Source organism: Gopherus flavomarginatus, chromosome 3 (assembly GCF_025201925.1).
Source record: "Gopherus flavomarginatus isolate rGopFla2 chromosome 3, rGopFla2.mat.asm, whole genome shotgun sequence".
Taxonomy (NCBI): domain Eukaryota; kingdom Metazoa; phylum Chordata; order Testudines; family Testudinidae; genus Gopherus; species Gopherus flavomarginatus.
In genome coordinates this window covers 92,748,683-92,767,031 of record NC_066619.1, presented here as the reverse complement: position 1 = coordinate 92,767,031, position 18,349 = coordinate 92,748,683, and the positions used below count along the sequence as shown (strand labels likewise).

Below are 18,349 nucleotides of genomic sequence, written 5' to 3'. Positions count from 1 at the left end.
ACAAACCTTCTCTACTTCGGCACAACTTAGAAACTAGGGACCCCGCACAACTTGTCAAGCGTGTTGATTTTTTTCAAGCAAAAATTAGTCGAGTGGAAAAGTGACATTACCAGTTTTGTATCCAACGCAAGTACTGATAATGAAAATGCACTTGAAACGTCATATCAAGTGAGCTACGAGTAGCAAAAGCATCAGAAGCCCATACCATAGCAGAGAGCTTGATTGGTCCATTAATAAAAGACAGTTCATTGCACGCTCAGAGAAAAGGCTGAAAAAAGGATTGACATAGTACCTTTGTCCAATGACATAGTACCTTTGTCACGAAAAATTAATGACATGTCAAGTAATGTAGAAACCACAATTGTACACAGAGTGAAAAATAGTCCATATTATGATATACTATTGGATGAATCAACTGATGTTACTAAGGTATTCTGCTAGTGTTTGTACATTATGCGAATGAAGGTCTGGTTGAAGACAACTTGTTGTTTTGCCGACCACGGAAAGAATGGACAACTGGAGAAGATATCTTCAACCTGACTAATGCATATTTTCAAGAAAAGGAAATAGATTGGTCTCATTGCCTAGGCATTTGCACTGATGAGGCCACATCAATGATGGGGAATAGACCGGATTTGTAGCTCAAACAAAAAAAGGTTGCATCAAAACATCTCTTGGACTCATTGCAGTATCCATAGACAAGCCCTTGCAGCAAAACGCATGCTTGATGGACTGAAGGAAGTGCTGAACAATGAGTGAAAATGGTGAATTTCATAAAATCATAGCCAACAAATTCCAGAATATTTCACATACTTTGTGAAGAAATGGGTCATGTACACAATTCTCTGTTGTCCCACACCAAAGTTAGATGGCTCTCACATGGCAAAATCTTTGTGTGCTTGTTTGAGCTTAGAACGGAAATCCTTGTTTTTTTCCAGCAATCACCCTTTCCGCCTCAACAGCTGTATGGAAAATTATGTCTGGCTCCAGAGCCTAGCTTATTTAGCAGACATTTTCTTGAGCATTAGTGACCTAAATTTGTCTCTTCAAGGCCTCAGTATAACAGTTTTCAATGTGCAAGACTGAGCTGAATCCATGATAAAAAAGTTGCAGTTCTGGGAAAGGTGTTTGGAAAACAATCAAACTGAGTGTTTCAATACTCTTCATGACTTCCTGGCAGAACAAACTTCAGTTGGATAAGTGCACTAAAACCAATATAACTGCACACCTAAAAGGACTTTGCACAACATTCAGGAAATACTTTTCAGCTATGTCAGGCGATAATTAGATTTGCAACTCCTTTGATGATACCACTTTCTCAATGCCGATATTGAGCACTGACGAAAAAGAGAAATTGATGGAGATCTCCTGTGATTACAAACTGAAAAGGAGTTTTAGTAGTCTGTAACTGATCAACTTTTGGATGAATTTAAGAAACAAGTACCCCCTGCTAGCAGAAAAAGCTACTATAGTTTTGTTACTGTTTTCAACATACTTATGCGAGAAAGCACTTTCCTCGTATGCACATCTGAAAACTGAATACAGAAGCAGACTCAGTGCCAAACCAGACCTGAGACTTTATCTTTCTCCAGTGGTTCTAGACTTCCAAGAGCTATGCAGATCAAAGCAAGCACATCAATTTAAACTTTAAGACTCCTTATGAGAAATGGAAAGGGAGGTGGATATTTGTTGCTGTTTCTAAAATTAAATAGGCTGCAAGTGTTTTTTAAATTATTATGAAGAACAGTTTAAGCTTTGGTATAGTTGTGCATCGTTTGCCTGGGCTGCTCAAGATTCAAATGCTTGTGGAAGGACCTCTTTATTTGAATTGGCTTCATGCTGGTTCATGTCTGGTACTCCTTGATGAAACATGTAGTAGTCTTGTCCTATAACAGGCTTTATTGAAGTGATATGAGCTACAAAAGTGAAATCTTGGAAGAGTGTTACATTATTTATCATTACATTATGAAAATGTCAATATATAGTGGCAAAGAGTCCTGTGGCACCTTATAGACTTCACCCATGAAAGCTCATGCTCCAATACGTCTGTTAGTCTATAAGGTGCTATAGGACTTTTTGCTGCTTTTACACTTCCAGACTAACACGGCTACCCCTCTGATACGTAATAAATAGAGTGTAATAAGCGTGTCATTAAAAAACAAATTATTTCTAAGATCACTGCTTCTATAAATTTATTCTCAGACAAGGGAGAAAATCCCTGGAAATATTCATTTTTAGGAGAGGGTTCCCGAGATTTGGTATTTTCATGAAAGGGGTTCTCAGGTTGTAAAAGTTTGGGAACCACTGACATAGAGCATACTCAAGGTGAAAACTAATAATAAGCCCCTTCACAGAAGTAAACCAAAGAGAATTCTGTAAGATATTTATGCAGCAACATTTAAATAATTACATACAAAGAACACACATTAAAACATTATTAGGGTTGCAAAGTCAAGTACTCAAAAGGTATGAAATGCCAGAAACATGCATTCATGGTCCTTAATTACATACTACCTTTTCCATAGTGCTCCAGCCTCATTTCAGTGTATAAGAGGGACTATTTTATTGTCTCCTCATGGTTCAATATATGGCCACATCCACAGGAAGGAACTCCAGGAAGATGGGAGAGCAGCATCTTCAAAGACCCACTGTCTTTCCTAATGGCCCATCCAGGCTGATTGCATACTGTACGGTGAGCGTTCCCCAACTATACACAGTTGCAAGTGTTACCTGGTCAATATTCCTAACTTCAGATACAGAAATGATACATACATACAAATTGGATAATTACATTCAGTAAATTATAAGCTTTCAAAATTCCTCACATGACCCATCTTGCATAAAACATAATCTTAGTTATGCCATATTCATATCATGATATTTCTATGAAGAATATGGGGGCTTAACGTCACACTGGCATTTCCTAACTTTTTGAGTGTTAACTTTGCAATTTTAATCATGTTCTTTTAACATGGTTTTTGTGCTGCAATTTCCTAGATTTTTTAGAAAAGTAAAAGCAGAAATTCTGTCATATAGTATCATGCTGACACCCACACAGTTCCTTGGAATTGGAACCTCTAAATCTACTGCACAGCTTCCCCTTGAGCTAATGGAGCTAATGATTGATAGCAGTGGTAGGTCATCATAGTCTTTGTGGACCAACAGTAGAGGCAGGTGAGACACACCCTGCCACTGGTTTTCACAGGTATTTGTTGATGGCATAGGAACAGCAAAGCTCTGGGATCTCAAGCTTCTTTTCACGTTCTGGAGGGGTGTGTGCTTGAGTGAACACAGGCTCTTCTGCCCATTCTCTCCAAACTTGATCCTTCTGCTCCATCCCCTCCAACCTGTCCCTGTCATACCTCTTCCTCCTCCCCTCCCCCAAAGCTTTCTCCCAGTCCCATTCTCCTTCACTACCCAGTTCCAGTCTCCTTGCCCAGCCAGTCCTAGTCTTTCTCCCACTTCCGCATCTTGTATGATGTCTCCCTTCTCTGCCAACACTTGCTCCTAATCCTAGTTTCACTGACTGGGCTTCTCATCCAATCTCAATTTCCCTCTCACACATACCCGCCTGGGCTCTTTGCTCCAATGTCCCCACAGCTCTTAGTCAAATAATAATAATAAAATGGAGATATACCTATCTCATAGAACTGGAAGGGACCCTGACAGGTCACTGAGTCCAGCCCCCTGCCTTCACTAGCAGGACCAAGTACTGATTTTGCCCCACATCCCTAAGTGGCCCCCCTCAAGGATTGAACTCACAACCCTGGGTTTAGCAGGCCAATGCTCAAACTACTGAGCTATCCCTCCCCGCAACCTCTGTGATCCTCCTCTCCAGCTATCTGGCTCCCAGTCCCCCATTACCTCACATTTCCCTCCCCAGTTCTCTCCACCTCCACTTTCCCAGACTCCTTGTCCCCATCTGCTTTCCCTCCCCCAGCTCCAGATTTCAGGTCAGATAGCTTCCCTATGCTATACTGCCTTAGGGTCAGCAGGGAAGTCACTGAGAGCACAAGAGAGACAGGCTGCTCTCAAGTTCCAGTGCTCACCCCTAACCATGCCCAGAGCAGCTTGCAATTAAAGGGAAAGCCCAGCTTCATGCCTGTACCCCTAGGCTGGAAGGAACATGCTCAGTCACTCTAAGAGAATGGTGCATGCACAGTCTGGTCCACAATAGGAGTTATGACAGAATGGAACTATGCAGTTTCCCCCTCCACCAAGCCACTCCTCACAGCCGATTTAAGCACAGAACTGTGACATTTCCCAAGGGTAACCAAGGTTGTGAGGCACCTTGCTACCACAGCTGTGAGGAAGTCTTATCTGTGCAGCCATGTCTCAAATTCCACTGGCCACACAAGTACTCCCCGCTCAGCCTAGACAGACTCTACTGTCCCTCTGCAGGTCAGTGATAGGTACACTCCAAACCCTGAACCCATAAGAACGTCTGCAGAAAAGAATCATTACTTTTTCATGGACTTTATGTCCATAAGGCCAGGGCTACTTTTCTGGCAACCATATTCATCCACTGACAGTCTATACTATTATGTTCACCACTTTTACAAGACTATGATAAACTTTGTATAAAGTAGGTCTTGTGAGGTTTCATTTGAAAAGTCAGAATCTGTTGAATGTCATTATCCTGGTGAAATATGTGCAGCAACACCATAAGTGAAGTTAAAAGATTCTGCTGTATGATTGTTACTAATATATGTTGTGACTATGGGTAGAGCCCATAAACCAGTTTTTTCAGAGACAAAGACACACTGGCATTCAAAAGCTATCACCTGCCTAAGTGATATTCTGCAGCAGAGGGAAGGTGTGAATAAGAAACGTATATTGCATCATAAGAATGGTTCAAACCTCATGTCCACAAAAGTTTGCTTATCGCCTGCACTCCAGCAAGGTGTAGCCCTCACAGAGGGGAGGGGGGCATAAGAATGTGAGACAGCAGTCTTCAACTCACTTCTCCAATCTCTCTGCTCGTGACATTAAAGAATACCTGAAGGACACTGAAATAAGAGGGAGGAGTCCCAGTCTGAAAGGAAATCCAGCCTGTAAAATTTACTGCAGCATATGGTGAGAGAAAACCATATGCTTTTAAGTTCACTTAGCTTGTTAGGTTAGGTGTTAGCTTGCATTTTGCTTTTTTTTTGTAACCAATCCTGAAATTTATGCATCATCACTTGTAATCACTTAAAATCTGTCTACACCTATCTTACTGTTTTATCTTAACCAGTGTGTTTGGATTAGTATGGAAAATTCCATTGGAGATAACAAGGTTTGTGCATTATCATTTTCCTTTCATGAAATGACGGACTTCCTATAAGCTTGTATTGTTCAGAAGGGTACTGAGCCATAAGACACACATTTCTGGAGCGACAAGGATAGGAGGAGGAATCTGCAGGAGCTGCCCTGTATGTAATTCATGAGTGACAGGTCAGAGTGCTCAAGAATTTAGTTAGAAGTTAATTTGCATGCTGAAGGCTGTGAGCAGGCCAGGAGTGAATGTTTGACAGCAATGCAGTGTAAAAAGCACCCCAGTCTAGAGAACTAAGGAGACACAGCTGTCCAACAGTCCAGACTGTAGCCTGGGTAATGTCACATCCACTTTCGCTTTGGGAAAAATAATCTCACCTCCCAGAAGCCCCTGACAAGTAAGAGCACCATCCAGATGCACAAAAGCATCAGGTTTTCTGCCTACCAGATAAGGACAACAGAGGCGGCTTAGGTAGGCTGAGTGAAACCAGGAACAGCAGCACTGAACTACCAGTCTAAGAGGAAGTTCAGTGAGAATGTAGAAAAGAGGCAAGGAGAAAGTTCCATTTGCTCTGCTTAGCTCTGAGTTTCCTGCAAGTGGGAAGGGTAATCAGCCTAGCAGGGAACAGCCACATGAGTAATGACTTGAGAGAAGAGGGCCGGAAAGGAGGACACTGCTAAGCATCATAACTGGCAATCCCTTGATTCGAGGATGATCTCTACCACAGATTTACATGTGAGTCCTGAGATGACTCAGACGTACGAGCCTGGAACCACAGATCTGTCTTCAGTAGGTACAGACATTTCCTGGCATGTCAGCTGCCTGCTGGGAGAAAGGTCTTTCATTTTCCTTCTCTCTCTCTCTCTCTCTCTTTCTTTTCAGCTTCAAGGGCAAGGTGCTTCTCCTTGAAGCAAGCTACTGCCTGATGGAGGATGTGGTGCCACTGAGGTCAGTTGGTAGCTTGCTCCTCCCAGCTTGTGATGTCTATGTCAGTTGTCTTGAGATACTTTCAACGTATCTTTGAAGCATTTCCTCTGACCACCATGGTCAAGCAGGTTAAGCAGGCTTAAGGCCAACCCTCAGTTTGTAGGCATTATCTCTCAGTCCTCTGATTAAAGATCTGTGGTGACTAGTGAGAGAAGAGACTGGGTGGCAGTATTTCCATAGATAGGAATCCTGCTTCATCTGTAAGTATCTCTTTGTCTGAAGGTATGGAAGAGTTTAATTTTCCAGTCAAGTCAGAGTAGGATGTCTAGCCACTGTTAAAGAGACATGCAAATTTACCACCAGCAGAGGCTGCAAGATACTCTGATTTGATTTTAAGAGGCTGAATAGAGCTTGGAAGTTATAGTCTGCAGTCAGGTTTCTCAAAGTAAAAACAAACAATTCATTTTGCCTGCTGAGTCACAGTAGACTTGGTAGTAAAATAATAACTATAGTTTGATTACATGCTGCTGCAAACAAAATTTGCTTTGATTTTAGGAGGGAAACAGCCTCCGCTTAGAAATGTTATAGCCCTTGCAATTGAAGCTTAGCCACCACCAGGACCAAATCACATTATTTAACACATTTTTATAAAATACAGACTTTATTAATTAAAAATATAAAAATATCTAGTATATCAAGCCACAATTTGGATAACAAGAGTCAATTTGAATCAGTGGAAAGTAACATTGAAGGATCTGGGCCAAGTAAGCAAAATGCACGATGCAGAGGAGTATGCAGAGGAATATGAGAAATTTAGATGTAAATACACTTTCCAGAATTCACAGGCAGGAAAATACTCTTGGTTTCATGTCAAAGACCAAGGATGAAATCCTGGCCTGATTAACTGCAATTGGTCACAATTTCACCCTAAATGTTTTGTGTAATTTGTTGCAAGCATGAGATACTCTTCGACATGGCTAGTCCTCTTATAAGTGGATGCAAAAGACACTGTGTGTAAAAAAACATTAGAACAAATTCCTTGCAAGAAAACAGTTCTGTTGCTCATGTAACATGCATCACTTTGTCCACAAGCAACTCCTATTACTATACGGCTGTAAAAAGCATTATAAAGAACACCAAAAGCTCTAACAAAACAGAAACTGCTTACTCTTCATTACGAAAAACTTTTAGAAACCAAAAGGTAGAAGTTGTCGTATTAAGACAACAAAAGTTAAACAAAGACATGAACATACCTGGGGTATTTGGTACAGAGTCAAAGTGACAATTGGATAGCACAGCATGCTTAGCTCCACTTCTGGGCTCCAACTTAACCACAACATTAGTTATGTTTGCATAGTAACTGGTAAAGCCACCTAAGAAGTCAATGCTGAAGGAGCCTGTTGGCCTCTGTATATCCACAGAAATCTTGTGTGCATCACTGCTTTCGCTTTCAATTGCCTTAATTTGTCTTAAGAGGTAGTTAACTGTGAGAATTTCATTTTCTGGACTTCCAACTGTCCTGGGACCAACTGCTGTTATATTTTCAAGATATTCCCTACAAGAGATAAATTGAAGTATTAACAATGCAGCTCTCTTTGTTAAGTAACAGATGTATTCAATATGCAACTTGGCCACAATTTGTACATTTTCAGACACCCTTCCACTCCATAAGCTAAGCAGAAGAAGCTTAAATCACCTAGCATGTACTGCATCTGAACACTGCTAAAATTCCTAATGCTATTAAGGTCAAAGATCTGAGTACACAGCCTTTTGCTCAGTGCCATGTTGCCTACCAGAACCAGGGAGAAGTGAGACAGCACTAAACACCCCCTTTCTGTGTGACAATATGACAATCCACTTATTTTATCTTTCAAAATAAGAATATCAGCAGTGAAAATCTGCATAGAAAAAGCATGAAGAGAGAGCAAACTGTCAAGTAAGTTCTTTGCTTTTGATGCATATATATCACACCCCTCAACCCCGTCCCCCGCAGGTCTGAACAAGCACATTCTTAGTAAGATTTACAAGGAGCCAAATAATAGATTTATTTTATATTTATTTCAATTTGTCAACCACCTTTCCCAAACAAACACCAAAAGAATACACAATTTGATCACCCAAACCAGGGATAGGCAAACTACAGCCCATGGACCACATCCGGCCCACGGGACCATCCTGCCTGGTCCTCGGGCTCCTGGCCCAGGAGACTAGCTCCCGGCCCCATCCTCACTGTTCCCTCTCCCCCACAGCCTCAGCTCGCTCGCTCCACCCATGGTGCAAAGCTCTGGGCAGCGGGGATGTGAGCTCCTGAGGCCTGGCCTGACCCTCTGTGCTGCGTGGTGGCGGCAGTGACAGCATGGCCCAGCTCCAGACGGGCAGCACGGCTGTAGCGCCGCCAGCCACTGGTGCTCCAGTCAGCGCAGTAAATAGGAGGGAAGCAGAGAGATTGGATAGAGAGCAGGAGAGTTCGGGGTGGTGGCTGGGAGTGTGGATGGTGGTCAGGGGGAAATAGGGGTTGAATGGGGGCAAGGGTACCAGGGGGCAGTCAGGAAGGGGCAGCAGGGGTTCTGGGGGAAGTCAGGGGACAGGGAGAACGGGTGGTTGGATGGGGCAGGAGTCCGAGGGGGGCTATCAGGAATGAAAGGCGGAGTTGGATGGGGCAGCAGGGGTCCAGGGACAGGGAGCGGGGATGTGTGGATGGGGCAGGGGTCCCAGAGGGGCCATCAGGGAATGGGGGCGTTGAATAGGGCAGGAGTCCCAAGGGAAGGGGGCAGATAGGAGGTTGGAGCCAGGCCATGACCCCCTCCCCTAACCGGCCCTCCATACAATTTACAAAACCTGATGCAGCCCTCAGGCCAAAAAGTTTGCCCACCCCCGACCCAAACGTTAACACAATATTTATTCACCACAAAAATAAAACCCATGAGAAAGCTAAAAGGAAACCACAGCTCTTAAATATTTAGCCCTTTTTCTCCCCAGGGTATGTCTACACTGCAAGTGAAGATGTTAGTATAGGCAGCCATACCCACGCTAAATTTAATTTAGCTAACATGGGTAAAAACAACAGTCGTGTAGATATTGGGACCAGGGATAATAGAGAATGGCCATATTTACACTACCACTTATGTCAGCAAAACTTATGTCGCTCACCGATGTGAAAAACAAACCTCTAAGCGACATAAGTTTTGCTGACATAGGTGGTGGTGTGCACAGCGCTGTGTCAGCAGGAAAGCTTCTCCGAAGGACATAGCTACCGCCATTCGTTGAGATGGTTTTGTTATGTTGACAGGAGAGCTCTCGACCATCATAGAGAGTCTACACAAGCAGTCTTACAGCAACACAGCTACATCAGGACAGCTGTGCCACTATAAGCTCGCACAGACTTTGCTGAGTGGCAGAAAAGTTAACAATTTTAGGCTCTGACAGACCAAGGGAGGAGTTCCAGAAATTAATGTTCTTCATGAAGAAAACTCAGAGCAACACCCTCCCATTTTCCCAGAATTATAATTCTTCAGGGCAACAAACATGTCTCTGTGTTTGTACAATGCCTGGTACAATCAGGGATCAAAGCAGAGCTCCACTCTGAAAACTGATAAATAAAAAAAATAGCAATTAGATATTTTCCTTTTGTTTTCTCAAAATTAAATCTGCTCAGTGGCAAAAAGTAAACTTTTACTGCTTTTTAGTCCTGTTAGCCATATACAGCCAACACAGCTAAGAGAAATGGATTCTAGTCCCTGTGTTTCATCAACAGAATTGTACAGTAGACCGCCAAGTTACAAACACCAGTTACACAATGACCAGTCAACCACACACATCATTTGGAACCGGAAGTATGCAATCAGGCAGCAGCAGAGTCATACTAAAGTTTCAAAGTTGACTTAATACAATGTTCAGTTGTAACCTTTTAAAAGAACCCTAATGGGGTTTTGCCCGCAGTTAGGAACAGACAGCCTCCAATCCTAAGATGTTTGTAATTCTGAGGTTCTCCTGCATGTTTAATTAGCTACTCTCTGAAAACTCTGTGAAACCATTTGGACAGCACAGAAGTCAGTGAGGGCAGAATCCTTGTGGTGGGGATGGGAATGATGTGCGAGAGAGATCACACCTAGTTTGACTCTTCCACTGCAATCAGACAGCAGGCCCACCTGGCCAGTACCTGACCCAGGAGTGAGATGGGGAGGTCCGGGGGCAGGATGAAGGGGGGCGGGGCACTGAGGTGCGGGACGGGAAGAGGGGGCGCTGGGAAGGACGGGGGCGGGATGAGGAGACATGGGGAGGCAGGATGGGGAGGCGGGAGAGGGGCCTGGAGGAGTCGCTGCGCTGTCGGTATCTGGCCCGGGGAATGTCGAGGCGCTGGGGGCGGGATAGGGAGGCTGCGGCGAGCGGGCGCTGGGAGGAACACGAGGGGAGAGGGAGTCGCAGGCGCTGCCCGTACCTGGCCCGGGGGGCGCTGAAGTCCCGCGGCCCTGGCCGGCGCAGCAGCTGCCGCAGGGAGAGCTGCACCAGGGCCCGCAGCGCCAGCAGGTAGAGCAGCACCAGCAGCGCGCCCCGGGCCTCAGGCAGCAGCCGCCACCGGGAGCCGCCGGCGGGGCAGTCCCGCTTCTTCCCACCTCGGTCCGCCTCCCCGCGCCCCGGCAACGGCGGGGGCTGCGGAGCCCGGGGCTCCCGCTCTCCGCCAGCGGTGCGGAGCCGCCTCACGGCCACCGCCGCACCCCGCTCCATAGAGAGACCGAACCGGCGCTGCCCGGCAGCCTGCGCGGACGCTGCTCTGCAAGAATGCTACGGGGCCGGGGAAGGGTCAAACCACCTCGGTTAGGGCCGCCCCACCTGGGTTTCGCGGGGGAGGTGCCGGCTTCCGAGGAGTCACATGGGGAGACACCGGCAGCCATTCCCCCTCCCCCCACCCCGGAAGCCCTGGGCCCTGCCTGTGGCACTCCCGGCTGCCAGGAAAGCAAAGGCCGGCTTAGTTCACGCCTCCATCTCAGTTCCGGTCAGTATGTTCCTGCCTGGCGGCCAAAGAAATACAGCACAAGAGTCTTACTAGTCGTCTCTTGAGCCCGTCATAAACTAGGTCGAGAGAGGCCAATTTTCAGAGGTGCTGGTCATTCATAACTTCAGCTGGAAGTTGCAGATAACCAGCACCTCTGAAATTCAGCCCCTGCGTGCCTCTTGCTCTGAGACTAGGTCCCTGGCTGACACAATCAGGACCACACCCAGGCAAGTCTCTCCTAGGGTAGAGCCCTGGCCTCTGCCACAAAACCCCCTTGCAGAACTGGCCCACCAGGCATCTTCACTAGCTGTCTTTTTAGCACACGTTGAAAGACTCTTCTCTTCCAATTAGCTATTCCTGTACCATTTGGGGCCCTCGCTCATGTTTCTGGCATCTCCTGTATTAGTATCAAATACCTTTTGTCAAATGGTTTGCCTTGATGGTCACTGCTATTCCATCTTTGTCAGCTTCCTTGGCTCTGTTCTTTAACTGATTTTATTTCTTTTAGAGATTTGCTACTTCAATTTAGTCTAAGGCCATGTCTACATCTAAAGTTTTGCAGCGCTGGTTGTTACAGCTGTATTAGTACAGCTGTATAGGGCCAGCGCTGCAGAGTGGCCACACTTACAGCAACCAGCGCTGCAAGTGGTGTTAGATGTGGCCACACTGCAGCGCTGTTGGGCGGCTTCAAGGGGGGTTCCGGGAACGCGAGAGCAAACCGGGAAAGGAGACCAGCTTCGCCGCGGTTTGCTCTCTCGTTCCCGGAGCCACCCAGCAAACCGCAGGGAAGGAGACCTGCTTGCTCTGGGCTCCGGGAACGAGAGAGCAAACCGGGAAAGGAGACCCGCTTCGCCGCGGTTTGCTCTCTCGTTCCCGGAGCCCCGAGCAAGCAGGTCTCCTTCCCTGCGGTTTGCTGGGTGGCTCCGGGAACGAGAGAGCAAACCGCGGCGAAGCGGGTCTCCTTTCCCGGTTTGCTCTCTCGTTCCCGGAGCCCAGAGCAAGCAGGACTCCTTCCCTGCGGTTTGCTGGGTGGCTCCGGGAACGCGAGAGCAAACCGGGAAAGGAGACCCGCTTCGCCGCGGTTTGCTCTCTCGTTCCCGGAGCCACCCAGCAAACCGCAGGGAAGGAGTCCTGCTTGCTCGGGGCTCCGGGAACGAGAGAGCAAACCGCGGCGAAGCGGGTCTCCTTTCCCGGTTTGCTCTCTCGTTCCCGGAGCCCAGAGCAAGCAGGACTCCTTCCCTGCGGTTTGCTGGGTGGCTCCGGGAACGCGAGAGCAAACCGGGAAAGGAGACCCGCTTCGCCGCGGTTTGCTCTCGCGTTCCCGGAGCCACCCAGCAAACCGCAGGGAAGGAGACCTGCTTGCTCGGGGCTCCGGGAACGCGAGAGCAAACCGGGAAAGGAGACCCGCTTCGCCGCGGTTTGCTCTCGCGTTCCCGGAGCCACCCAGCAAACCGCAGGGAAGGAGACCTGCTTGCTCGGGGCTCCGGGAACGAGAGAGCAAACCGGGAAAGGAGACCCGCTTCGCCGCGGTTTGCTCTCGCGTTCCCGGAGCCACCCAGCAAACCGCAGGGAAGGAGACCTGCTTGCTCGGGGCTCCGGGAACGAGAGAGCAAACCGGGAAAGGAGACCCGCTTCGCCGCGGTTTGCTCTCTCGTTCCCGGAGCCACCCAGCAAACCGCAGGGAAGGAGACCTGCTTGCTCTGGGCTCCGGGAACGAGAGAGCAAACCGGGAAAGGAGACCAGCTTGATTACCAGAGGCTTCCTCCTTCCACGGAGGTCAAGAAAAGCGCTGGTAACTGTCTACATTGGATTACCAGCGCTGGATCACCAGCGCTGGATCCTCTACACCCGAGACAAAACGGGAGTACGGCCAGCGCTGCAAACAGGGAGTTGCAGCGCTGGTGGTGCCCTGCAGATGTGTACACCTTCAAAGTTGCAGCGCTGTAACTCCCTCACCAGCGCTGCAACTTTCTGATGTAGACAAGCCCTAAGATGCATTTGATCTGTGCAAGGCACCCTAAACCTGGATTAGTAAATAAATATATAATCAATTGGTCCAAAATTTGACAGACCTGAATAAGCCCCAGAGGGAGAAAACTAAGCTCTTCCATCTTCTTTCCTCCCTGCTTGTATGTTTTTCCATCTGAGTCATAGAATCAGCAGTTGTGACACCTCTTGGCTAAACAAACAGGCCTGAAAGAGAAGGGACAGGTTGAAATGAAGTGACTACATTCCCAACAAACTTAAGGTGTTTTTTTGTAAGTTTCCGTATTCTAATGCAGTCTCTTTTTACCTGATGCAATTCACATGTTGAAGTTAAGAGTATGTTTATAAATTTCACTGCAGTCTGTGTCACTACACAATTTTTTTTTTTTTAAGGCCTCCTGGCATAGTGCTGGAGTTAGTGCATTTCTTGCTTTATTCTTTCCATTTGTTCCTTATTTGTTCTCTTTCTGTCCCCAAGCCCACCTCCCCCACCCCCACAAGGGAACACTATGGGGACAAAAATTAGTTTCCATAAAAACAAGTTTGATTGAAAAGAAAATTACTGGAAAAATTTCCATTGTTAAAAAAAAAAAAAACAATGGTAACAGGATTTTCCTTAAAGTAAGCATATATGATCATTCCCACACAAAGTTTGCAACTCATACTGTGTTACAATGAATTAACTGCACCAACAAAAGTGTGAAATTAAATCAAAATGGAAAAATCTTTGTTTAATCATCTGTGTAAATATCTGCATTATAATAAGGTGTCAGTAACATAAGTCAGGAAAAATGTTTTTTAAAATATATGGGGCCAGATCTTCAGCTGGTGTAAATCCACATCACTTCAGTGAAGTCTTTACTCAGTTTTTGAAGTCATTTGGTGTTTTACCTAAGTAAGGACTTCAGGACTGGGCCCCATGTCCTTTATTTTTACCTGACCTATAATGCCAGCAATGCCAAAGCATTGTGCCCACCATTCCAGAGACTAATTTACAAAATAAGAGCCTGGTTCCTCATCTCTTACTTACCTGAGTAATCCAATAGAAGCCCATTCTTCCCTAAGAGCAGAATCACTTGAATTTAATGATTATTCAAGGAACTACTCTAGTGAATAAGGGTTGTAGAGACAGGTCCTACATTCTTGACATGGTAGATGGTATGAAATCTTTTTAAAAGATGAGAAAAGAAAAAAGGAATCTCACCTCCTCCTCCTACCCTGCTTGCTGGCTTCATGGCAAATTCTGTGGTCCCTAATCAAGTAAAACTAGTCCCATTCATTTTGTAAATGGGCAAGGGACTGAAATAGGTGAAAAATTTGAATCTCCTGCAGCTCACTGGAACTGAGGCAGCAGGAAGAGTAGAAATGCAAGCAACCCACTGTCCCACGTTTATTATATTCGAGGGACCCTCAGTTTGAGGATCAGAATTTTTAATATTGTTTCAGCTCTTTTAAAAAAAAAGTCATTTGGAGTTTGTTTGGACTTTTTATTATTGGGGATATTTGGAAACCAAAAATATTTATTTTCCAGGCTAGAAGCAAATCTGAGACCTATCAGTGTTGACAGCATGCTTTGTAGGCCAAAGTTCTGTTTTATTATTCTAACAGACAAGGTGGGTAAGATAATATTGTATTTTGGACCATCTTCTGTTGGTCCAATGGAAGATATTACCTCATCCACCTTGTGTCTCTACTATCTTTGGACCAAAACAACACCAATACTGCATACATTTTATTATTCTGTCAATTAAAACTTCATAACCAATTCTCTGCCTTATTGAAGAGAGTTTTGTGAGACTTCACCAACTGACAACACTCTTATGTGCTCGGAAAAGTTGACGCAGCACTTAGCATAGCACTTTTTAACCTGTGTTCAGCTGGATGGATGTTGCACCATGCATATGTTCCAATATGACCTGAACGTCAGTCAAAAATACCATGGAACAGAGCCTTTAAGCTATGTTTCTCAGGAAGGAAGCTTGGTTTCTTAACAAAAAGATTTGACCTAATTTTGGACCTAATGATTCAGCAGTTTTTCAGTTTGACTTTGTTTATGTCAAGTAAATATATGCTGATCTTAGGATATAATCCTTTTACTGCCACTCCATTTTCTCACAGGGCAATCTGTCAGGAAAGCCTGTTCACTGGAGCATGTGATTTGATTTTAAGCATTATTTTAATTGGAGAAAGAGAATAAAAATTCAGTATTTGATCCTTAGGGACTTGAGGCCTGCTCCTGCTCCTATTAAAATTAACTACAAAATTCCCAGGCCCAGAGCCTTCAAAGATATTTAGGCACCCATCTCCCACTGAGTTAGTCAATGTTTTTTGTCAGTGAATAACATCACACACTAAAAAGAAGAAAAACATTTTAAAAAAGCACTTTTAATTCAGTCATTGTGACAATCACATCCTTAAACTGGGTAACTGTGTGATATTGTTGTTATGACTTTGCCATTCCTCATACCCTCCCGTACCTCTCCCTAATGTTTCTTACCATCACTTGCTGCAACTTGTCTTGGGAGCAGGGTTTGTTTTTTACTAGTTGTTCTGTAAAGCTATCCAAACACTTCCGGTCTGGGCACTGTAAAAGTAACAACAACAACACTGTGGTGCTCCAACAAACTGGAGGATGGGCATTGAGGTACAGCAAAGGGAGTTGCAGAAGACAGGAAGTGTATTTTATCAGCTTTCTTTTCCCCTACATTAGCCTCACAGCTCCCCATCACCACACAAAAGACACTTAAGGCAGCAGTGACATGGTTAAAGCGCTAAGAACCATGTGCTTATTCACACAGGCTGAGCAGAAACTAACTCCTGATACAGTCAGAAGCTGAGCTGATTGAGGCTGGATCTGATCAGAGGTCATTTCTCTTGCAGCCAGGTGGAGGGCATTCCCTCCATCTTTCACTTGTAAACTGAAACAGGTCATAATCCAAGAAAAGCCTCTTAGTAGAGTACAAAACTCTTACATGCAAAAGGAATTCAAAATGGAATTCACACAAGTTTAAACTCTCTAGAGATTTTTCTTTTATCCCCAACATTTTCTCATGAAAAAGTGAAGGAGGTGGGGCATGTTTATTATGGGCTATGGAATGGACCAGAAGAGGGAAAAACAGAATTCAGGTGGTAGTACTGCACAAAGCTGCCTGTCCAAAGAGCAAATACGTCTCATGTATTTCCATACATTTTCATAACTGTCTGTTAACTTTAACTGAATAAACAAACAGCAGAAGCTGTGACACTAATACAGAGCACAGCAAGTCTCTCACAGGAAAATTACACAATATAATCACGCTGGTCTTAATTATTTTAGTAATTTATTTAAAGTACAATACAATGGATGGAGAATGGGGCTTGGGAGCATTGGAGGAGATCCACAAACCCCTTCTAATAATGTAACTAGTATTGACCCTTTACTTCCAGTTATTAGTCTACAAATATATGCAGCCATATGCTCAGTGTTACATCATACACAACTGAAGAGCAAGTGAGGGCTGGGGACTCAAAACTCACAAATTTATACTGGCTACTGAATATCTCCAGAAAGATCAATAGCAAACAGTTCATGAAGCACATTTTGATAGGAAATGTTTTCAGTCCAGAAATTTAGACCAGTTCTAATCACTAAAGCACCATAAGCATTTATAAGACCACACTGTCCTTTACAATAAGGCTCCTTTACATCACTTTGGCAATGTAAAGGAGCTTTAAAATTTTTACACCTGTTTCATACTCCAGGGGGAATTCACTAAGAACAATGGAACAATTCACTAAGCAGGCAGGCTACTACAGTCTGCTCTGCCTGAGGGGATAGAGCCTGTCCCATGCCTACCTCCTCAGAAACACCCCAAAAGCCCTGCCCTTCCATACCGAACATGCTGCAATAGTGAGAGAAAGGGACAGAGTCTCTCTCTCCTTCACACATGACAGCCCAGCCCTCCTTCTTCACCCTTCCCCTCCCCTATGCTCATTTATGTCTCTACCAGCTACTCTGGGGGTATGGCTACACTACCCGCCGCATCGGCGGGTAGTGATCAGTTTATCGGGGATCGATATATCGTGTCTCATCTAGATGCAATATATCAATCCCAGAATGTGCTCCCGTCAACTCCGGAACTCCACCAGAGCAAGCGGCGGTAGCAGAGTCGACAGAGGGAGCTGCGGCCGTCAATCCCACACCATGAGGATGGGAGGTAAGTCGAAATAAGATACTTTGACTTCAGCTACGCTATTCACATAGCTGAAGTTGCGTATCTTACATTGACCCCGCCCCCTAGTGTAGACCAGGCCACAGTGTCCAAACCAACCTGCCTAGTGCCAGGGAGGGGCGCCTGTCCGCTCTTGTGGCTTCCCTTTGCTTCCCCTTCAGAAATCCACAGGGTCATGAATTCTGTGCACGTGCAGTGATGCACAATTCCCCCAAGAGTAGAAGTGATATTGAGACAATGAACTATTTGTCATGAACAGTAAACCAACAGAATGAATAACTCTTTCTATATCTCAACTTCAAAGCCTTCTGTCTCCTGCGTGTACATTAATCAGAACCAAATCACCTCTGAGGGGACTCTCTTTTAAAGGGCATGTCTACGCTGCAATGTAAGCCCAAAGTTAGTGGGACTCAAGTCAGCAGACTCAGAGTTTGAGAACTCATGGCTTGAGCATCTACATTCATGGCCAACCCTAGGTTAAGAATGCAATTATGGTCAGTGCCGTAGCGAGGGCAAGGCGAGTGAGGCACTTGCCTCAGGTGTGGAAAGTGAGGGGCACAGAAAGTCTCTCCTTCAGTGGCAATTCAGCAGCAAGTACATCACCCGAGAGGGACTGAGGTACCCGTTGCCAAATTGCCGCCAGTCGTCGGCAAGGGAGAGAGGCGGCACATCCGTCTCTTTGGCCGAAATTCATTGGCTGGTTCTTCCCTCCGAAAGGAACCCATCGCTGAAGAGCCAGACGTGCCGCCCCATCTCTTGCCTCGGGCACAAAAATCTCTAGTTAAGGCTCTGATTATGGTTAATGTTTAATCTGAGGTAAACAATTGGGATACAGTGGCGGCCAATCCAGCTACACAAAGGATGCTCCCCGGAAAAGCCTGTTTATGTGCCAAGAGTTTCCACACCAAAAAATTTCCCCAGGGGGCACTGACACCACCTATCCTTTTGTTTATGCTTACCATGCCTGCCTGCAAA

The 18,349-nt window shown here is 45.4% G+C and overlaps 2 protein-coding genes across 7 annotated transcripts in view; one reads left to right on the top strand and one right to left on the bottom strand.

Annotated features, from left to right (window-relative positions):
* The window catches only part of ERMP1 (endoplasmic reticulum metallopeptidase 1), a 42,946-nt gene extending 31,739 nt beyond the window's left edge, over window positions 1-11,207 (bottom strand). Inside the window, exons 1-2 of one of the 3 annotated variants that reach the window (XM_050945690.1) lie at window positions 11,015-11,207; window positions 7,438-7,739 (exon numbers count right to left, since the gene is read on the bottom strand). In XM_050945690.1, the coding sequence (XP_050801647.1) occupies window positions 7,438-7,739; window positions 11,015-11,076 (364 nt within the window). In that variant the 5' untranslated portion in view covers window positions 11,077-11,207. Of the gene's footprint in view, window positions 1-7,437; window positions 7,740-10,622; window positions 10,910-11,014 lie in introns of those variants that run through there. The other 2 variants (XM_050945689.1, XM_050945691.1) reach the window with 2 other exon arrangements.
* The window catches only part of MLANA (melan-A), a 33,071-nt gene continuing 25,525 nt past the window's right edge, over window positions 10,804-18,349 (top strand). For 2 of the 4 annotated variants that reach the window (XM_050946020.1, XM_050946018.1), the window contains exon 1: window positions 10,804-10,998. The gene's annotated coding sequence lies outside the window, so the exon portion shown is untranslated. Of the gene's footprint in view, window positions 10,999-17,238; window positions 17,360-18,349 lie in introns of all 4 variants that reach the window. The other 2 variants (XM_050946019.1, XM_050946021.1) reach the window with 2 other exon arrangements.